Here is a 20,577-nt window from a genome sequence, read left to right on the forward strand (position 1 = left end):
ATGGAGCGATACAGAGGCATTATGACATTTTCTGTTTTATTCACCATTCCTTTTCTAATAATTCCCAACATCCTGTTTGCTTAAGAACATAAGAACTTGCCATACTGGGTCAGACCAAGGGTCCATCAAGCCCAGCATCCTGTTTCCAACAGTGGCCAATCCAGGCCACAAGAACCTGACAATTACCCAAACACTAAGTCTATTCCATGTAACCATTGCTAATGGCAGTGGCACAAGTTTTCAAAATCACTCAAGCAACAGTTAAAGGGCAAAGCGGCCCAGAATTAGTAAATCTCTAAAGCCTTCTACTATTTGGCTTCAGATTAATAAAAGAGGCAAGACAATATGAAATCAGCAGCCTTCATGCAAATAAAACAGATTAAAACGTTTTACAAGCAAGCAGAAATTAAGAAAATGATTAAATATAAATGCAAGGCAAGCAAAGCTTAGCTTTTGGAGCCCAGTCCTTCTCTGTAGGCGCAGATTCACCAAAATGAATTAGAAAACCAGGAGTCTTGTCCTAGGCCACCAGAGAAACCCTTGCCTTACTCCAAGCTCAAGGGCTAAGCAGACGTTTGTCACAAAAAAATCCTACCAGCTGCTGGATGCAGAGCATACTGGGAAGTTTTCTAGACTGCAGCACATGGAAAAGGCTTGGAAGATATTAAGAGAAAGTAGTGCTCGCTCTCCATCCGCTGGTACAACCCATGTGTGTGCACTGCTGTAGCAGAATGAAGAGGAATGGGTTTTTACTCATTCTAAACTGGCTACCCCAAATTCCTGTCTTGTAGCTGCAATGGCTATGCATCAGTTTTGCCATAAAATATTTCCTGCAGCTGGATCTACACCAGGGATTGGTCTCGAAGAGCAAATCATTCAGGACTAGATAAGAGAAGAGGCTTAGTATAAAAAAAATACAAGCTGAATGAAAATACTTAGCACTTGCATTTATGCAGTTCCCATCTTGATATAAACAATGCATAAAGCCAATAACATGTGTTCCAGCAGTTCAGAAACATTCATATATGTTCTATGGGGTAGAAAGCCTGGCAACACTGGTGCCTTATTGAAAGGAAAGGAAAGAGAATCCTGCGGTTTCCTGATCATTCAGTTACAGCGGGGCGAGAACGTAACCTAGAGGAGTCGTCACGTCTCAGACAGCAGCAGGGATCAGAAAATAAGTCCATTCCCTAATACATACATCTGCTACCCATGCCACTTGCTGGAAAGGGTTTGGAAAGACCAACCTGCAGGTTTCTCTGCTCTCAGCGATCTCCCTTTGTTCTTCTTTGCTGTTTAATACAGCTCCGATGCTGTCAGCATTCTCAGCTCCCAGCTGCGGAAAGGGAAAGAAGAAAGAAGATCTTTTCAACCGAGGATAAGTTAGGGTCCACGCAGACAAAGAGGAATAAAGACTACCAAACAAGCTGTAGAGGAGGCCTTTGTCCTAGAATGACTTCATTCAATTCTGACTAGCTTTGGAGAGCTCCGCTCCCTTCATAGAGTCTGTGCACATGAATGCTAGTCAGAACTGGATTAAATCCAATGAAAAAAAATCACCCCAAAGCTCATGGAAACAGTGGGTGGGTCTGCAAGGCAAATCTGTTATAAGGAAACTTCTCCCACTGCATATGGGAGACGAATGCCTCAAATTTCTCTCCCTAGTTATGGAAGACAAAATGTAAAAGGAAAGGAAAAGCTAGTTCTTAACTGCTACGTTTCTTTCCTTGAGTCCACAGACCAGTGAAGATGACTGTGGTTTTCTCCCCTACCAGCAGATGGAGACAGAAGAAAAGCTTTACTGTACTGTTAGTACATAAGATGACTGTGCCATCTGTGGTTTCTCAGTATTCTCTGTCTCCAGCAGAAGGCGACGTGCAAAACCTGCAGAAGAATTTGGACTTCAAAGGGAGTTAGGTCCTGGGCTGAGATCATCCCTCTGGTCGAGTAGTGGCAAAGGAGTCAGGGAACCTTGTCTGACCAGTGCCTCTGTCCTGGTGAGGAGTTTAATACCAAAAATCAAAAGGGGTGTCATTTAAAGGAAAATCAGTTCTTACCTGCTAATTTTCGTTCCTGTAGCACCATGGATCAGCCCAGACTGCTGGGTTATGCCTCCCTTCCAGCAGATGGAGACAGAGAAAAGCTTGAAGGGCACCCCTGTAAGTAGGATGCGCCACCTGCAGCCCCTTCAGTATAAACAATATCAAAGCAGAATTAAAGTGATAACAGGAATCCAAAAATTTAAATGGTTAAACCAAATTTAGGAAACTCAACTATGTACAAAATGTGAAATTTTCATCCTGCTATAGTACGACAGTGAAAAAAACGATAATCTGTTGAGCGGAATCAAAAAAATGGGCGGGCATGTGGGCTGATCCGTGGGACTACAGGAACAGAAATTAGTAGGTAAGAACCAAAATTTTCCTTCCCCTGTATGTACCCGGATCAGCCCAGACTGCTGGGATGTACCCAAGCCGCCTTACATGAGGTGGGACCTAGAAAGCCCCAGTAGAAGCACACCGCTGCCAAAACTCTCCGAGTCAGGAACCCAAATATCCAAACGGTAATGCCGAGCAAGGTATGCAAAGATTTCCAGGTTGCCGCCCTACAGATCTCCTAAGGAGAAATCAATTGACTTTCTGCCCAGGTCCCCGCCTGAGAACGGAGTGAATGAGCCTTAAGACGCTCAGGAACTGCTCACCCGTTGCATATGTATGCTGAAGCAATAGTATCCTTCAATCACCAGGCAATAGTAGCCTTGGAAGCTTTATTCCCTTTCCTGGGAACGCTCCACAAGACAAAAAGGTGATCAGACAGGTGAAAATCATTAGCGACCTCCAAGTAACGCATCAGCGCCCGCCTGACATCAAAACGCTTCAATTCACGAGCATGTGGAGAATTCTGATCCAAATCCGGGAACGCAGACAACTCAACAGACTGGTTCACGTGAAAAGCCGATACAACCTTAGGCAGAAAGGACGGCATGGTTCTAAGAGAAACGCCAAAATCAGAAAACCTAAGAAATGGTTCGCGACAAAATAGGGCCTGAATTTCCAAAGTTCTCCGAGCCGAGCAGATAGATACCAAAAACACCGTTTTGAACATAAGGTCCTTCAGAGTGACGCACCTGAGCTATTCAAAAGGAGGTTCACATAACGTCCTAAGGACCAAATTCAAACTCCAGGATGGACAAACAGCTCAACGTGGTGGATGCAACTGCTTAGCACCCCGAAGGAAACAAACCACATCTGGATGAGCTGCTATGGACGCACCGTCCACCTTAACATCCTAACGCCGCCACTTGAACCTGGAGAAAACTGAAAGTTAGCCCTTTTGCTAAACTCTCTTGCAAGAAGGCTAGAATGTGCACTATCAAGGCCCGCCTAGGAGAAACATTCGACCTACTACACCAAGAGTCAAAAACCTTCCAGACTCTAACATACGTAAGAGGTGGAAGTTTTGCGAGCCCGTAAAAAAGAGTGGAAATCACCGAATCCGGATACCCCTTCTTTCTCAACTGCCGCCTCTCATAAGCCAAGCCGCTAGACAAAAATGATCCACCTGGTCGAAAAATACTGCTACAGGAGATTCAGATGACGACCCAGATGGAGCGGCCCGTCCACTGCAAGGTTGAAGAGATCTGCGAACCACGGCCTTCGTGGCCATTCTGCAGCCACCAACACCACTGCTCCCAGATGGGCTTCTATCCTTCTCAAGACCTTGCCTACCAGAGGCCAAAGAGGGAATGTATAGAGCAGAATGTCATGAGGCCATGAGAGGACAAGAGCGTCCACCCCTTCTGTTCCGTGCTCTCTTCTGCAACTGAAGAAGCACGGCGCCTTGGCATTTCCTCAAGTCACTAGTAGATCCAAATGGGGAATCCCCCAGTGATGATATATCAACGCGAACGCCTCGGACAGCTCCCATTCTCTGGGATCCAATCTCTTGACGGCTCAGAAAATCCGCCTGTACGTTGTCTACCCTGGAAACGTGTGAAGCCACTACCCTGAGCAGATGAGTTTCTGCCCAGGCCATGAGCTCGTCCGCCTCCACTGCTACGGTGCGGCTCTTTGTGCCTCCCTGTCGGTTGATATATGCTACCGTCGTTGCGATGTCGGAGAGCACTCTCACCGACCGACAATAAACCAGAGGCAAGAACTTCTGCAGGGCCAAGCGGACTGCCCTGGTCTCGAGACGATTGATGGACTATTGCATTTCCTGCTGCGTCCATTGGCCTTGGACTGCCTGAGATTGGCAAACTGCCCCCCAGCCGGAAAGACTGGCATCCATCATCACAATAGTCCACTGAGGGACCACCAGATCCAACCCCCGGGACAAGTGTTTGTGGGTCAGCCACCAAGCTAGGCTGGACCTGACCGGTTCCTGGAGGGGTAAGGGAACTTGAAAAGCTTCCAACTTGGGGTCCCAACGTGAGAGCAAAGCCTTTTGCAACAGCCTCATATAAGCGAAAGCCCCCAGGACCAACTCAGAGTAGACGCCATAGAACCAAGAACCTGTAAATAGCCCTGGGAACTGGCAAGGACAAGAGATGCCGAACTTGCGACATGAGTTTGTCTATCCGATCCTGCATCAGGAAGACTTTCCCAATCCGAGTATCGAATCTCGCCACCAAAAAATCCAGGACCTGGGCGGGAGACAACTGGCTCTTGTCTGCATTGATGATCCAGCCCAGAGTGTGAAGTGTCTGCACCACCCTGGCGACCGCCGCCTCGCATAGTTCCTTTGACTTCACTCGAATGAGCCAATCGTCCAAGTGGGGATGGACCAGGATCCCCTGGCGACAGAGAGCCGCCACCACAACCATCACCTTGGTAAATGTGCGCTGAGCAGTCGCCAGCCCAAAGGTAAGTGCCTGAAACTGGTTACGCGTGCCGAAGACCATAAACCGGAGATACTGCTGATGGTCCTTCCAAATTGCAATGTGTAGGTATGCTTCCTTCAAATCGAGGGACACTAAAAACTCCCCTGCTCTGACGGAGGCGATTACAGAACCTAGCATCTCCATACAAAAACAGGGCACTCAAAGCTCTGTTTACCTTCTTCAGATCTAAAATCGGACGGAAGGACCCTTCCTTCTTCGGAACCAGAAAATAAATCGAATAGCTGCCGGTTCAAAGTTCGTTCAGAGGAACCAGAACGACCATCCCTAGGTCCAACAACCGGCGAAGCGTGAGAGACACCTGGCGCCTTTTCTCCAGAGACTCGGAAGGCGACACCAGAAATAGACTGTATAAGGGATGAGCAAAATCTGAGGCATAGCCATGTTCTATAATGTTTCGAACTCAATGGTCCGACGTTATTTTGACCCACTCCTCTAAAACAGGGTCAGCCGCCCCCCCAACAACCGGAACAGGGGAGTGGGCTGGCACTATTTCATTGGGAAGACTTGACGCCCGTCGCCCCTATGGCACTGCCATTTCGGTTGGGTCTACGGCCACGAAAGGAATGAGACCAGGTCTGTCTTTGGCCAAATGGAGCCGGCTTAGACTGGCGAAAACGATGCTGCCCCCAAAAACGCGACCGAGAAGGGTCGAAACCTCTGGAAGCTTTTGGCCGATCCTCCGGGAGCTTGTATACTTTATTGTCCCCCAAAGACTTAATGAGCTGCTCCAAATCATCTCCAAAAAGTAATTTCCCCCGAAAAGGAAAAGCACACAGCTGCGACTTGGAAGAAACATCAGCTGACCAATTACGGAGCCATAAAAGCCTGTGGGCTGACACCGCAGAAGCCATAATACACGAAGACATACGAAGAAGATCGTACAAGGCATCCGCCCCATACGCTACCGCTGCCTCCAAATGATCAGCGTGCTCCGACTCCTCTGGGGAGAGCTCTCTGGCACTCAGGAGTTGTTGTACCCACCAGAGACTCGCACGCTGCATTAAACTACTGCATACGGCTGCTCGAACCCCCTGAGCCGACACTTTGAAGATACGCCTGAGAAGCACCTCCAGCTTACGATCCTGAGGGTCCTTAAGGGCCTACGCAAAAGCTAGCTTCCAGAGTATCCCACTCCTGAAACATTAGTTGGAGCAACATAGGATGAAAAGGAAAAATCCTAGCTGGGGAACGAAGACCAGACAGCACTGGATCCACCGTGCCCTGATCCTGAGGCGTCGGTGTCTGACCAACCGGTATGCCCAACTCCGCTAGAACATGTGGAATCATCAGCTCCAACTAATCTCTACGAAAGAGCCTAAGGACCCAAGGATCATCCACCTCTACCAGGGCCACACGCTGGTTCCAGGAACCGGACCTTTCCTGGAACACCCCAATCTGGGAGACCTCAAGAGGATCCGGCCTAGGAATCTGCACGGGAGGAGAGGGCCCATCCACAGGCCACCCCAGAGGGGGCTCAGGATCTCCCATGGGCATAAGGCTAGCTAAATAAGCCTTATATAATAGTAAAATAAATCAGCCAAAAAGGGATGTTGGCCCTTTAAATTTTCCCAAGGGGGGTATCCAAAGGAACATGGAAAGCAGGAAATCATGGGGAGACCTGGGGCAAAAATCCTGCAGAAATAACTGAGGAGGGAGATTCCCTCCCCCTGCTGAGCTGTCTGCATCAGCATCTAAAGCTCCTAAAATGTCCACCATTCCCGCGTTCTGCAGGAGCGGCGCAGGCTGAGTATGATGAGGCAGCATCAGGGTGCCCGCACCATAGGACTGGTGTGCCTGCCTCCCCCTGTCGCCAGCTGCCCCCGCTGACGGGATCTTGCCCCTGGGAACAGAGGCTATCTCTGGAAAGCCGTGCTGCCGGTTCCCCACAGGATTTGCAGGCCAAAGCGCGCAGCATTGCTGCGCTGAACAAGGAGGAGAGGCCGTGAAAATAAATCCCGGAGCCCAAATAAGAGCAGCACAGCTGCAAAAAACTAAGCGTTCAGATTCTATTTTTTTTTTTTGTTTAAATTTGCGTTGGCCTCACCAGAGCACAACCCACGGTTGTCTCTGGGCCAGGGGTGGGAGGGACCAGCCCACCAGTAAATCCCTCCCAGTCACTTACTGGCTACTGCTCCTGGTAAACTGGAGTGAAGGGCAAAGCACACGGCAGGCCTAACCACCGAGGTGAAATGACTCTGGCTCCTCAGAAGGCTCGGCTCTTTTTTTTTTTTTTAAACTTTGTTTCAGCCAAACAAATTTAAAGGACTCCTGTCACTGCAACTCTTTTTTTTTTTTCTTGTTTAGAGTCAATTAGCCAGGACTGCAGGTTCTGCCACCTTCAACTGCTGGAGACAGAGAAATACTGAAGGGGCTGCAGATGGCACAATCTACTTACAGGGGTGTCCTTCAAGGTTTTCTCTGTCTCCATCTGCTGGAAAGGAGGCATAACCCAGCAGTCTGGGCTGATCTGGGTACGTACAGGGAATGCTTGTGTCAAATGCCTATGTTTATCGCACTCAAGCAGGTATGAATCAGGGCTCTATATAATCAAGTACCAGCTTAAGTCCACAAAGTCACGATTTGTATGATATTTGGATTTTTTTTAAATTCTTCTTATGCATCATAACCACAGTTCATGTTCAAACTTAAAAGTGAAACATACAAACCAATTTCAGTGAATGTTCTCTCTCAAAAAAGCTGAAGTCTTAGCTTATATGATAAAAATGCTTGTTCACTTAGCAACTTGATGCTCTCTATTATGTAATTTCTCTCATTCGCCACCAACGTAAGAAAAACGCCCTGCAGAAAAGATGGTGTCACGGTTCCGCCTGCACTGCAGCCTAGCCGCCAGCAGAGGTCATGAGCGAGCCTTGCTCATGCCTGCCCTAGTCACCTTTTTGCTGATCAGCTGACAGAGCAGTCCCAACCCTACTTATCCAAGCCTGTCCAGACCCTCGGTGCCTAATCTTTGAGTCACCTACCTTGCCTTGTGGCCTGACGGTCTCACTCTGCGGCATTCCAGGCCCATCTGCCATGCTCAGTATACTCTTGGGCTTTCTGTCCTCTCTTGCAGCCTTTGGGCCTTCCAGGTTTGCCTAACCAGCCTTTTGCCCTCTTGGGCCTGATTGTTACCTGTTCTGCTAGTCCTTGTCGGATATCCCAAGCACTGCTCCTGTCTTTTGGGCCTAGCCTGCCCTTGATCCCAGCCAGTAACCGTGTGACAGCAACCTGCCTGTATCCAGCTCCAACACGATAATACCAAACACCCAAGTAACATTCAACGCCAAAAACAAATCAAGGTTTACAGAGTTGACACGACTTAAGAGACTATCATAATTGACGATTCAAAGTATTTGCTAAGTATTTGTTCCCTATAAGAACTAGGAACACTTAGCATAACTGATTCCCCCCCTATATTTAGAATTTAATCATTGGTCTCAATGTCCCAAACAAAATTTTTTTTTATGTTTTCTATTTGCTAATAAAAACTTTTCAATAGTCACTTATCTTTACTGATGACAGAAATATTCAAATCCATTCAGTGAGAGGAGTCATTGTAGAAAGCTCAAGTGCCCAACGTGCTACGCATTTCAGTTCTTCCTCAGGGGCATCTGGTTTTTATTAGAAAAATGATTGGTTAAAATTGGGATTCTCTTTGAAAAACAGACCTTTAATTAATTTTTAGCACCAAATGGATTTGAATATTTCTGTCAGTAGTGAAGATAAGTGACTGGATATTCTGACTTTTATGCTTAGGGGTACCTCAGGCTTCAGCCCTGTCTCCTGTGTTGGCTCCGCTGGGTTCTCTTTATTTATACAGACAATGTGCTGCTGTACATTCCTAATGATGGGAGGGGGATTCTGTTGATGTCCCCCTGTTGTCGTAATCTTTGGGAAAGGTTAGAAATTGACTGGGGGGGGGTGCCAAGTACCCAAACATTAAATGAATAGATCCCAAGCTACTAATCCTTATTAATAGCAGTTTCTTGCCAGAAGATGTGGTTAGTGCAGTTAGCATAGCTGTGTTTAAAAAAGGATTGGGTAAGTTCTTGGAGGAGAAGTCCATTACCTGCTATTAATCAAATTGACTTAGAAAATAGCCACTGCTATTACTAGCAACAGTAACATGGAATAGACTTAGGGGCGGATTTTAAAAGGCCTGCGCGCCTATTTTGCATAGGCCACCGGCGCATGTAAAGCCCCGGGACGCGCGTAAGTCCCGGGGCTTTCGAAAAGGGGCGGGAGGGGGCGTGTCCGGGGCGATCCAGAAACAACGAGGTGTTTCGGGGGCGTGCCGTGGTGTTTCGGGGGCGGGCCCGGGGGCGTGGTCAAGGCCTCTGGACCACGCCCCCGGGACCGGAGGACGGAGCGGGGCTGCCGGCCGGCGTGCGCAAAGTTACGCCTGCTGAAAGCAGGCGTAACTTTGCCGACAAAAGTAGGGGGGTTTAGATAGGGCCGGGGGGGTGGGTTAGGTAGGGGAAGGGCGAAGGAAAGTTCCCTCCGAGGCCGCTCCGAAATCGGAGCGGCCTCGGAGGGAACAGGCAGCGCGCGCTGGGCTCGGCGTGCGCAGGTTGCACAAATGTGCACCCCCTTGCGCGTGCCGACCCCGGATTTTATAAGATACGCGCGTATCTTATAAAATCCAGCGTACTTTTGTTCGCGCCTGGTGCGCGAACAAAAGTAAGCGATCGCGTATTTTTTTAAAGATCTACCCCTTAGTGTTTGGGTAATTGCCAGGTACTTGTAGCCTGGTTTGGCCACTGTTGGAAACAGGATGCTTGGCTTGATGGACTCTTGGTCTGACCCCGTATGGCATGTTCTTATGGACTTCTTCTCTAGGAACTTATCCAAACCTTTTTTAAATCAAGCAACACTAACTGCCGTAACCAAATCCTCTGGCAATATATTCCAGAGCTTAATTATGCGTGGAGTGAAAATCCAAAGTGTAATCGTGATTTATAATATCTAGAACCCACTGGTCCGAGGTTATTTTGAACCATTCCTCATAAAATTGGGATAGACGTCCCCCGATCATTGGAATGAAGGAATGGGCCGGCACTCCTTCATTGGGAAGGCTTGGTAGAGGCGAAAGTGTGGGAGGCGCCACCACGCTGAGGTCGTCTGCCACAAAAGGAACGCGCCCATGTCTGAGACCTGGAAGATGTCTGCCGGGAAGTAAAGGAAGCCCCCCCCTCCCGGCACGAAAACAGTATTGTCGCCGAAAACGTCCCGGAAGGTGCCCAAAAAACGTGAAGCCCTGGACTTGTCCTCCGGGAGCTTGTAAACTTTGTCTCCCAGGTCTTTAATAAGTTGCTCCAGCTGTTCGCCAAACAGCAGCTTACCCTTGAAAGGAAAGGAACCCAGCTGAGACTTAGACGTAGAATCCGCCGCCCAATGACGGAGCCACAATAGCCTCCTGGCTGAGACGGCCGAGGACATCGTGCGCGCAGAAGTCCTGAGAAGATCGTAAAATGCGTCAGCCATGTAGGCAACCGCTGACTCCATGCGGTTCGCCTGCTCAGCCTCACCCGGAGAAAGTTCCTGTGCTGTGAGCAATTGTTGAACCCAGCGGAGGGTAGCCCTCTGCATAAGGCTGCTACAGACAGCTGCCCTTACCCCCAAAGCTGATACCTCAAAAATATGTTTAAGTAAAATCTCCAATTTTCTATCCTGAAGATCCTTGAGTGCTGTCCCTCCAGTCATGGGAATCGTCGTGTGCTTGACGATAGCCGTAACAGCCGAGTCCACCTGAGGGATCTTGAGGCGATCTAAAGATTCCTGGGGTAACGGGAAGAGCTTTTCCATAGCTCAGGCAAATCCCATTCCTTAGAAACAATCTGAAACAGTTTCGGATGAAAGGGAAAAGTTTGAGGTGGAGATCGAAGCCCTGACAAAACAGAATCCCCCGGAGAGGGGTCCAGGGTCATTGGGGGGAGGGAAACTTCCAGCTCTCTGAGTACATGCGGGATCAGGGGATCCAACTCCTCCTTACTGAACAAACACAGCACCTGCGGATCATCTCCCTCCACTAGGGCAGCAGTACCTACATCAATATTCACATCCAGATTGGCCCCGGTCCATAAGGGAAAGATCCGCAGGTGCCAAGGGCCCGGGAATCTCGGGAACCGCAGCAGGTATAGAGAGCCTCGGCCCAGAAACCCCCAGGTCCGGAACAGGACTCAAATGTCTGGCTGGGGTAGCCCCTGTATTATTTAAGTCCGCTTCAGCCTCTAAGTAGGCTTTATGCATTAAAAGAATAAACTGGGAGGAAAAGGGGGAGGTTTTCTTTAAAGCCCCCCCCCTCGGAGTTAAAATCTAGGGAGGGGCTGTAATAGGGAGCGAATCACGCTGCCTCTGGGGGCTTAATGCCGGCAGGGAGAGAGGAGGATTCTCCTCCTCCTCCCAGTGCTGCTCTGCCTCGGCACCCGATGCAGACAAAATAGCCGCCGCTTCTTCCCCGAACGTGCCCGGCCTGAATCGCTTAGCTGCTGGCGCCTCCGATGCGCTGCGCGAACGAGAGCTCCTCCCTGACATCGGCTTCCACGAGGGTCCCTCGCCCCCGGGAAGACAGCGGAAGCAGAGAACCTCGCGGGAGAGCCGGCTCCCCACAAGCCGCACATGTGTGTCCACGCAGCATAAAAAAGGCGCGAAAGAACTGCTTTAAGCTGGTGAGAGAATTCCACCCCCTCCGGAGGCCCGGGAAACACGGCAGGCGTAAGTGCTGACAGTAAATAAAAATGACTATTTAAGAATACCTTGCTCTTTATTTTACTATCCCTCTTGATCTTCCTTTTTCTGTCACAGCCACCAGAGGAATAAGCGTCTCTGGTCTAAGAAATAGGCAGTGACCCCACTGGCCAGAGGAATGACCCATCTCTGGTGCAAGGTAGAAGAGGGGAGAAAGTGACCGGCCCACCGGTAAATAGTCTCCCCATTCACCGGGCTAGCAGCCAAAGTCTCTGGGTATAAAGGCTTAAGGGCAATGCCCTGCCTTGCCTGCCTTAGAGAGAAAATCTTAAGTGTCTTGCTTGTCTCTCTTTTTTTTTTTTTTAATTGATCTAGTCAAAAGTTAATAGACAAAATATCAATAACCAAACCTGGTCAAGTCAAATACACGTAATTTGAAAATTTTGACAGGGATCAGGACCGCAGGTCATGCCTCTGCATCTGCTGGAGTCAGAGAGATACTGAAGGGGACGCAGGTGGCACACCAGTATGTATGGGGGTGCCTTTTCAGTTTTCTCTGACTCCATCTGCTGGAAGGGAGGCATAACCCAGCAGGCTGGACTGATCCTGGTACATACAGGGAACAGCAAATTTTCTAGTGCACCACCAATTTCAGCAATCACCCTATGCCCCTGGTCCTGGTTGATTGTGACCTCTGTAACCCATTTCTGGCATTGTCCGCCTGTCCCATGGAGACAATTCCTCCTGAAAAATAGTGTCTCTATGACACGAATGAGTCGAGAGGCCTAAGACCCTCCAGTCCCATTGCGGAGAAGATGCAGAGCTCAATTAGGCAGGCTTTGAAGGTGAAGTCCAATGCGGGTGGGACAAGATGTCTAAAATTGAACCAACATCTCTCGGATGATGAGGTGACAGGGAAAAGTCCAGCTTTTTCCTTTTTTGTTTTGGAGCTTGATACTCCAACTGCACGACTGACCATCCGGTCCAGTATGAGCAACTAGTTTGGTCTCGTTCCTTTTGTGGAGATGATTGCATTGTGAAAGTTGTCTGTTGAGTCACAGGATTCTGGACCTTCACAGTTCTCTATGCTTCAGCACCCACTTTGCGGCGTTGCGCCAAGTTGGCGTGGCTGTGTGTGGAAATGACATGACTTTCCAGAGTCATCTTCTCCATTCTGTGCATCTATGTGTCCTGAGATGACTTCGTCAATGCGACACGGCTCTTTCTGTTCCTTGATCGAGTCAATGCATTACACCACTTCGCCATGGGCACCTGACCCGAAGCTTCTTTCTCTTGACATATCGACACAGACGACACTCTCATGGCTGATGCTAGATGTTCCTGCCAGCACAGGGTTTCAACAGGCTTTGGCATGGGGGGGGGGGGGGGGGCGTTTAGGTGCTGCCACGACCTTATCCCTTGAAATCCCACTCTCCTGATGGGCAACTAGCTTGTTCTTATATTTCGACGCCACCAACAATGACTCCATAGACGCCAACCTCCTACACAAGGCCTTGTGGCTTTACTTTGGGCCTGGAGAAGAATGGATGGAGTGCCTCGGAGATGGAGCCTAGCTTCCCGAGGCTAATGATCTACCTTCTTGCAATGAAGTTATTTTGGCGGCCCTTTGCCATTGAGCTTGGGGCGACATGCGTCCGCAGTTGCAGCATGAGGCCTTGTCTTGGTCCAGGCCTAGGCAGAGATAGCAAAATTTGCGAGAGTCAGTGAAGGACATAATATATCCACACTGACAGTACTTAAATCGAGGCTTCTTGGACATTATGGTGGCACTTAAAGATGCTGTCTGGGGATCACAAATGCAAACAGAGAAAAAAAGAAGAAAAAGGCCTGGAAAGCCTGATGAGAAAGCCCGGAAAAATTAAGACTGAGGAGAACAGTGATGCGCTTCGCTTGGGAACTGCCACACAAGAGCAGCAGAGCAAAGCTCTTAATTGAGGTGACATCATCCAGACAGCGTGGCTAAGGCCCTGATGTAATGTTCACTCAGTCAATACTGGGGTAATTGAAATCACCCGTTATTACCGTGCTGCTGATTTTCTTAACTTCCTTAATTTCTTTTAGCATTTCATTGCCTGTTAGCTCATTCTGGCCAAGTGGATGGAAATACACCACTATTTTATTCCTTTTTTCACCTGGAGTTTATATCCATAAAGAGTCAATATTGAATTTTGTTTCCTGCTGAACTTGAATTCTGTTTGACTCAGTAGTCTAAGCAGGAGGTGCTAAGAGTAGAAGAGCATTTTGATAGCATGCTCAGAAAGGAATGGACAGATTTTAGCTATGTTATAGAAAAATTGCGGCAAAAACGGGTGAAGCAAATGAAGTGTAAAGACCAGTGATTTTGTATCCAAGTAATCATTACTTTATTCAGAGGAAGTAATGCATCTTCAACAGTAAAGACTGATGTACAATTGTTAGTCCTGGGGGAATTCTGCTCTTCTGCGGAGCACAGAATTTACGCAGAATTCCCCCCTGCGCAGAAAATGGCAGAGGAGTCCCCGGCATGCTGCAAACGTAGCGCATGAAGATAAAGGCCCCTGTGTGCTGCAAACGGAGTGTGCTCTGCTCGCGGCGAAGATGAAGGCCCAGGTGAGAGTGAATGTGTGGGAGAGGGGAGGGCGAGAGAGATCATGGGAGGTGAGAGCATGGGGGGGGAAGGAATGCTTGAAGTGTGTGTGCCAGAGAGAGGGAGCCTATATGAGAAGATTGTGAAGGAATGTGTGTGTGAGAGAGAGAGATTGGGAGCTAGTGTGTATGAAAACGGGTTCCTGTATATGTGAGGGTGCTGGCCTGTGTGAAAGGATTGTGTATGTGAGAGAGAGCCTGTGTGAAGGAGCGTGTGAGAAAGAAACATAGGTAGCCTGTGTGAGGGTGTATGCATGAGAAAGGGAGATTGTGAGAGTGTGCATGCAAGAGTGAGGGAGCCTGTATGAGGGTGTGTGTATGTGTACTAGAGAGAGGGAGCATGTGTGTGAGAGAGAGGGGGACAGAGGGAGCCTGTGTGAGGGGCAGTACTGAGAATGGGGTCAAAATCTGGGACTGGCGATAGAGTGGAAGGGGTTGAGCCTAGAGGTGGAGGGGAGAGATACTGGCAGGTGGAGGAGTTGGGGCCTGAGATGGCAAATTGGCCAAGGGAGTAGGGAGAGCGAGTGGAAGGGACAGTCTTACAGTGAATTTCTAAGGAAATTCTGCTCAAAATATTTAAAATTCTGCATCTCTAAGTAATAACTTTTTTCTGTATTAATTTAAAATGTAATTACTTAAAGACTGTCATGTAAAGTGTGTTATTTTGACCAATATAAAGTTTGCAGGATTTTAAGTTTTTGTGGGGAGAATTTCCCCAGGAGTAAATTGTTGCCAGATGAGATAAACAGTACCAACACTCTGCCCTAAGCCAGGTTTCTTGTCAAATTAGCCTGCTGATGTACTTCCCCAAGCTGTCCCCTTGAAACAGCTTTGCAGCAAAACACAGCTCATATCAGGGCAGGGTTTCTATCTCATCTGGCAACAACTGCTCATCAGTCTTTACTGGTGAGGACGTGTGTCTTCACCTGAATAAAGTAGGGATTAGTTGGTTTGAAAGTCATTGGTCTTTACCCTTCATTTGCTTCCCCCACCTTTGCTGTATTTATCCACCGTGGGGGTGGGTGTGCTGTTTGCTCCTGTTGCATAGAAGAACCGACACATTAGCAGCGGTTTGCATGTGCTTGGAGAAGGGAATAATCTACCCCCACCGAGGTTATGGAGCAAGATAACCGGAAGGATGGCAGCGCCTTCCACAGAAGCAGAAAAATAGAGAAGAGGGGAAGCGGGAGCCACGAAACCCCATCAAGTTAGTGGTGCGGTCCAGCAGCCATCAGTGCAAAGTAACTACCCCCTCGGCCTGTAAGAGGGACAGAGCAATGGCTGGGATTACCCCTCTCTCCAGCTGCGCTCCCACATTACGGGCTTCGGGTCCTCCACGGATGTGACAGTTGGCTCTGGATATTGCTCTGCGCCCAGTCGCGGTGCCAGCGGCGCTTCCCTCGGTCTCCGCGTGACGAGGAACGCACGCGCATGCAGACGTCAGGGAGCGTAAGGGTTACCTGCTGGGCCAGCAGCTGCCGCCTCAGCCTCTGCCTCTCCCGGATCTCCTGCAAGCGGCTGTTCATCCCGCCAGCCGCCGCTTCCAAGGTGCCGACGGCGCCGTTTCATGGCGTCATTTCCGGCAGAGCCGGATAGTGCGCGCGCGCCGGAGATGGGGGGCGGCGGCTGGCCGCTGGCGCGCGGAGGTGGGCGGAGCCTGTCGCGTGCCCGTGGAAAACGGTTACTCTTTCTCTCCTCTCCGGCGCTTGAGGCGCTGCTTCTGTTACCGCTCATCCCTTCTGTGGCGCCGCTCGACATAGGCAGTGCTGGAGAGAAGAAACAGGCCCTGCTAGGCAGAGCTCCCTTCGTGCTGTTCCGGGCGAAAGAGACTCTGGGAATTCATTTATTAAGAAAATGATTAAAATCAGTAAAGCTGTAGGTGGGGAAAGTCAGGAGTTAAGATTTAAAAGTCGCCTTAGAAAAGTGAGTTTTTTAGACTGGATTTAAAGAGGTCACGAGAGGGAGCAAGACATACCAGCTGAGCGAGTCTATCCCAAGCACATGGTAGTCACAAAACATCTACATAGACATGACTTAATGGGACACAGCCAGCCAGCATGGATTTACCTAAGGGAAGTCTCGCCTCACAAATCTACTTTTTTTAAAGGGATTAATAAATGTGGACAAAGGTGAACCATCAGATGTGGTGTATTTGGATTTTCAGAAACCGCTTGACAAAGTCCCTCATGAGAGGCTTCTGAGAAAACTAAAAAGTCATGGGATAGGAGGTGAGGTCCTTTTGTGGATTACAAATTGATTAAAAGACAGGAGATAGTAGGATTAAATGGTCAATTTTCTCAGTGGAAAAGGGTAAACAGTGGAGTGCCTCAGGGATCTGTACTTGGACCGGTGTTTTTCAATATATTTATAAATGATCTGGAAAGGAATATGACGAGTGAGGTTATCAAATTTGCGGACGAAACAAAATTATTCAGAGTAGTTAAGTCACAAGCGGATTGTGCTACATTACAGGAGGACCTTGCAAGACTGGAAGACTGGGCATCCAAATGGCAGATGAAATTTAATGTGGACAAGTGCAAGGTGTTGCATATAGGGAAAAATAACCCTTGCTGTAGTTACATGATGTTAGGTTCCATATTAGGAGCTACCACCCAGGAAAAAGATCTAGGAGTCATAGTGGATAATACTTTAAAATCGTCTGCTCAGTGTGCTGCAGCAGTCAAAAAAGCAAACAGAATGTTAGGAATTATTAGGAAGGGAATGGTGAATAAAACGGAAAATGTCATAATGCGTCTGTATTGCTCCATGGTGAGACCGCACCTTGAATACTGTGTACAATTCTGGTCACCGCATCTCTAAAAAGATATAATTGCGATGGAGAAGGTACAGAGAAGGGCAACCAAAATGATAAAGGGGATGGAACAGCTCCCCTATGAGGAAAGACTAAACAGGTTAGGACTGTTCAGCTTAGACAAGAGACGACCGAGATGTATATGATAGATTTCTACAAAATCATGAAGGAGTTGAACAGATTAATGAAAATCAGTTATTTACTCTTTCGGATAATAGAAGGACTAGGGAGCACTCCATGAAGTTAGCCACTCACCAGTCTTCAGGCACAATGGATGATTTTAATGATAGGTTACAAATTTTTACTAATAGATCTGAAATTTCATTTTTTAGTTCCTTCAGAACCCTGAGGTGTATACCATCCGGACCAGGGGATTTACTACTCTTCAGTTTGTCAGTCAGGCCTACCACATCTTCTAGGTTCACCGTGATTTGGTTCAGTCCATGAAAACCTTCTCCAGAATGGGTATCTCCCCAATATCCTCTTCAGTAAACACCGAAGCAAAGAAATAGTTTAATCTTTCCACTATGGCCTTATCTTCTCTAAGTGCCCCTCTAACCCCTCGATCATCTAACGGTCTAACTGACTCCCTCGCAGGCTTTCTGCTTCGGATATATTTTTAAAAGTTTTTACTGTGAGTTTTTGCCTCTACCAACTTCTTTTCAAATTCTCTCTTAGCCTGTCTTATCAATGTCTTACATTTAAATTGCCAGTGCTTATGCTTTATCCTATTTTCTTCTGTTGGATCCTTCTTCCAATTTTTGAACGAAGATCTTTTGGCTAAAATAGCCTCTTTCACCTCACCTTTTAACCATGCCGGTAATCGTTTTGCCTTTCTTAATGTGTGGAATACATCTGGACTGTGCTTCAAGGATGGTATTTTTTTAACAATGTCCATGCCTCTTGCACACTTTTTACCTTTGTGGTTGCTCCTTTCATTTTTTTTCTATTTTTCTTATTTTATCAAAGTTTCCCTTTTGAAAGTTTAGCGCTAGAGCTGTGAATTTACTTATTGTTCCCCTTCCAGTCATTAATTCAAATTTGATCATATTATGATCGCTATTGCCAAGAGGCCCCACCACCGTTACCTCTCTCAGCAAATCCTGTGCTCCACTGAGAATTAGATCTAAAATTGCTCCCTCCCATGTCGGTTCCTGAACAAATTGCTCCATAAACTGTTATTTATTCCATCCAGGAACTTTATCTCTCTAGCCTGTCCTGATGTTACATTTGCCCAGTCAATATTTGAGTAATTGAAATCTCCCATTATTACTGCACTACCAATTTGGTTAGCTTCCTGGCCTCTCCAGCTGCGGCCCTGGAGGGAGACCCGGATGATGGAAGCCAGGATGAACCAGACCTCGTGGAAGCAGCCAGAGCGGATGGTGATGACCCCTAGGTGGTTCGCTTGTTTAAAAAAGAGGAGCTCTGCACACTTATTCCTCAGGTGTTGAGGAATTGGGAGTCAAGTTGACTTCGGAGGAGTCTGACAACGAGGGCGTTAACCCGGTTCTTAATGGTTTGCTGGGTCCGCCCACTGCCTTTTCCATTCCAAAGAAGATTCAGAAGTTCATTAGTCGGGAGTGAGACTCCCCAGAAGTGGGCTTGAAAGTTGGAAGGGCCATGGCAAAGCTGTATCCCTTGTTGGAAGAGCACTTGGATTGCCTTAAAACGCCTAAGGTTGATGCGGCGGTTTAGGCCGTGACTAAGAAGACTACGATTTTGGTGGTGGGGGCAGCTGCCCTCAAGGATATCCAGGATCGTAAGCTGGAGGTTCAATTGAAGCACATGTTCGAGGTGTCAGTGTTCAGTCTCCAGGCGGTGGTGTGCACTAACTTGATGCAGTGTGCTTGCTTATGTTGGATCCAGAAGCCGCAGTAGCAGGCGTCTACAGGTGTGCTGTCCCTCAGGCAGCCCCTCTGAAGGTGGGGGTGGCCTTTGTGGCAGATGCCGTGTATGATCTGGTGTGCACTACGGCTAGGAGTATGGTCTCTGTGGTGGCAGCGCGCTGTCTCTTTTGGCTGTGCAATTGGTCGGCAGAGATGTGGTCTAAGACTCAATTGTGAAACTTTCCCTTCAAGGGAAAGCTTCTTTGGAGAGGATCTGGACCAGCTCATGAAGTCCCTGGGGGAAAACAAGGGCAGTAAGCTAGCAGAAGATAAGAAAGGCATTAAGAAGAATTTTCCCACACGCCCTCACTTTCGGGAGTCAAGGAGGTTTCGGTCCAGTAGAGGATCCTCTTCCGCGGGGCAAAAACAATCATCGAATCATCAGCGTTCCTTTCGGGGGGTTAGCCGTTCCTCCAGAGGTGGTTCCGGTCAGGGGACCAGAGGAAGTAAACTGTCCCAATGAAGCAAGGGACACCTACTTGTCGTTGGTCATGGTAGGGGGCAGGTTGTCCCAGTTTTACGAGGAGTGAGTCAGGATTAACTCCGACCAATGGGTTCTGGAGGTGATAAGGGACGGTTATGCCTTAGAATTTTCTCGCCTGCTCAAAGACACCTTCTTGGAGTCGCATTATTCTTCTCAAAGCAAGCGCAGCGCAGTAGAAGGAACTCTCCATAGGCTGATAAGCTTGGAAGCTATCCTCCTGATTCCTCTGGACGAGCAGGGGCAGGGAAGGTATTCCATCTACTATGTGGTGCCAAAGAAGGAGGGCACCTTTCGTCCTATCTTTGACTTACAGAAGGTGAACTTGAGCTTACGGGTGCCATGATTCTGGATGGAGATACTGCATAAGGTAATTGCAGCTGTCCGCAAGGGCAAGTTTTGGCGTCATTGGACCTCACTGAGGCCTATCTGCATATTCCTATCCGAAAGGAGCACCAGAAGTTCCTGCGAGTCAAGGTGCTGGGGCAGCATTTTTCTAGTTTCAGGCCCTTCCCTTTGGTCTGCCCACAGCTCCTCACACTTTCATGAAAGTGATGGTGGTGGTTGCGGCAGGAAGGGGTGCTGGCTCATCCAGGCGAAGACGGCGGAGGAGTGCGCTCGTTCAGTGCAGCGAGTGCGGCAGCTTCTGAGCTCCCTGGGTTGGGTAATCAATGCGGCGAAAAGCCATCTGGTACCCTCTCAATCTATGGAATACCTGGGAACGCGCTTCGATACCCGGCATGGCAAGGTATATCTGACAGCGGACAGAGTGATGAAATTGCAGGAGCAAGTTTCCCAGTTGCTGCATCTCCCAGTCCCGAAGGTCTAGGATTAACTGCAGGTGCTGGAGACCATGGTGTCAACGTTGGACCTGGTTCCATGGGCCTTTGTTCACAATCAGCTGCTGCAGAGGGCCTTGTTGTCTCGGTGGAACCTGTCGTCCGAAGAGTATTATGTCCCCTTGTCTCTGATGCGGGATGCCAAAGCCAGCCTGATGTGGTGGCTGTCTCAGACCAATTTGGGCAAGGGAATGGCCCTCGAAGTTCCAGATTGAGTGGTGTTGACCACGGATGCCAATCTCAAAGGCTGGGCAGCAGTGTGCATGGGACACTCGGCCTGGGGTCTCTGGTCGATGGTGGAGAAGTCTTGATCTATCAGT

The 20,577-nt window shown here is 48.6% G+C and overlaps 1 protein-coding gene across 1 annotated transcript in view; it reads right to left on the bottom strand.

The window, feature by feature from the left end:
• Positions 1-15,845, bottom strand: part of METTL14 (methyltransferase like 14) — a 117,821-nt gene extending 101,976 nt beyond the window's left edge. The window contains exons 1-2 of the mRNA XM_029614955.1: positions 15,697-15,845; positions 1,248-1,336 (exon numbers count right to left, since the gene is read on the bottom strand). Of these exons, the coding sequence (XP_029470815.1) occupies positions 1,248-1,336; positions 15,697-15,762 (155 nt within the window). The 5' untranslated portion in view covers positions 15,763-15,845. The remainder of the gene's footprint in view (positions 1-1,247; positions 1,337-15,696) is intronic.
• Positions 15,846-20,577: the final 4,732 nt, after the last annotated feature.

The sequence above is a fragment of the Rhinatrema bivittatum genome, chromosome 1 (genome assembly GCF_901001135.1).
Source record: "Rhinatrema bivittatum chromosome 1, aRhiBiv1.1, whole genome shotgun sequence".
In the NCBI taxonomy this organism is placed as follows: Eukaryota; Metazoa; Chordata; class Amphibia; order Gymnophiona; family Rhinatrematidae; genus Rhinatrema; species Rhinatrema bivittatum.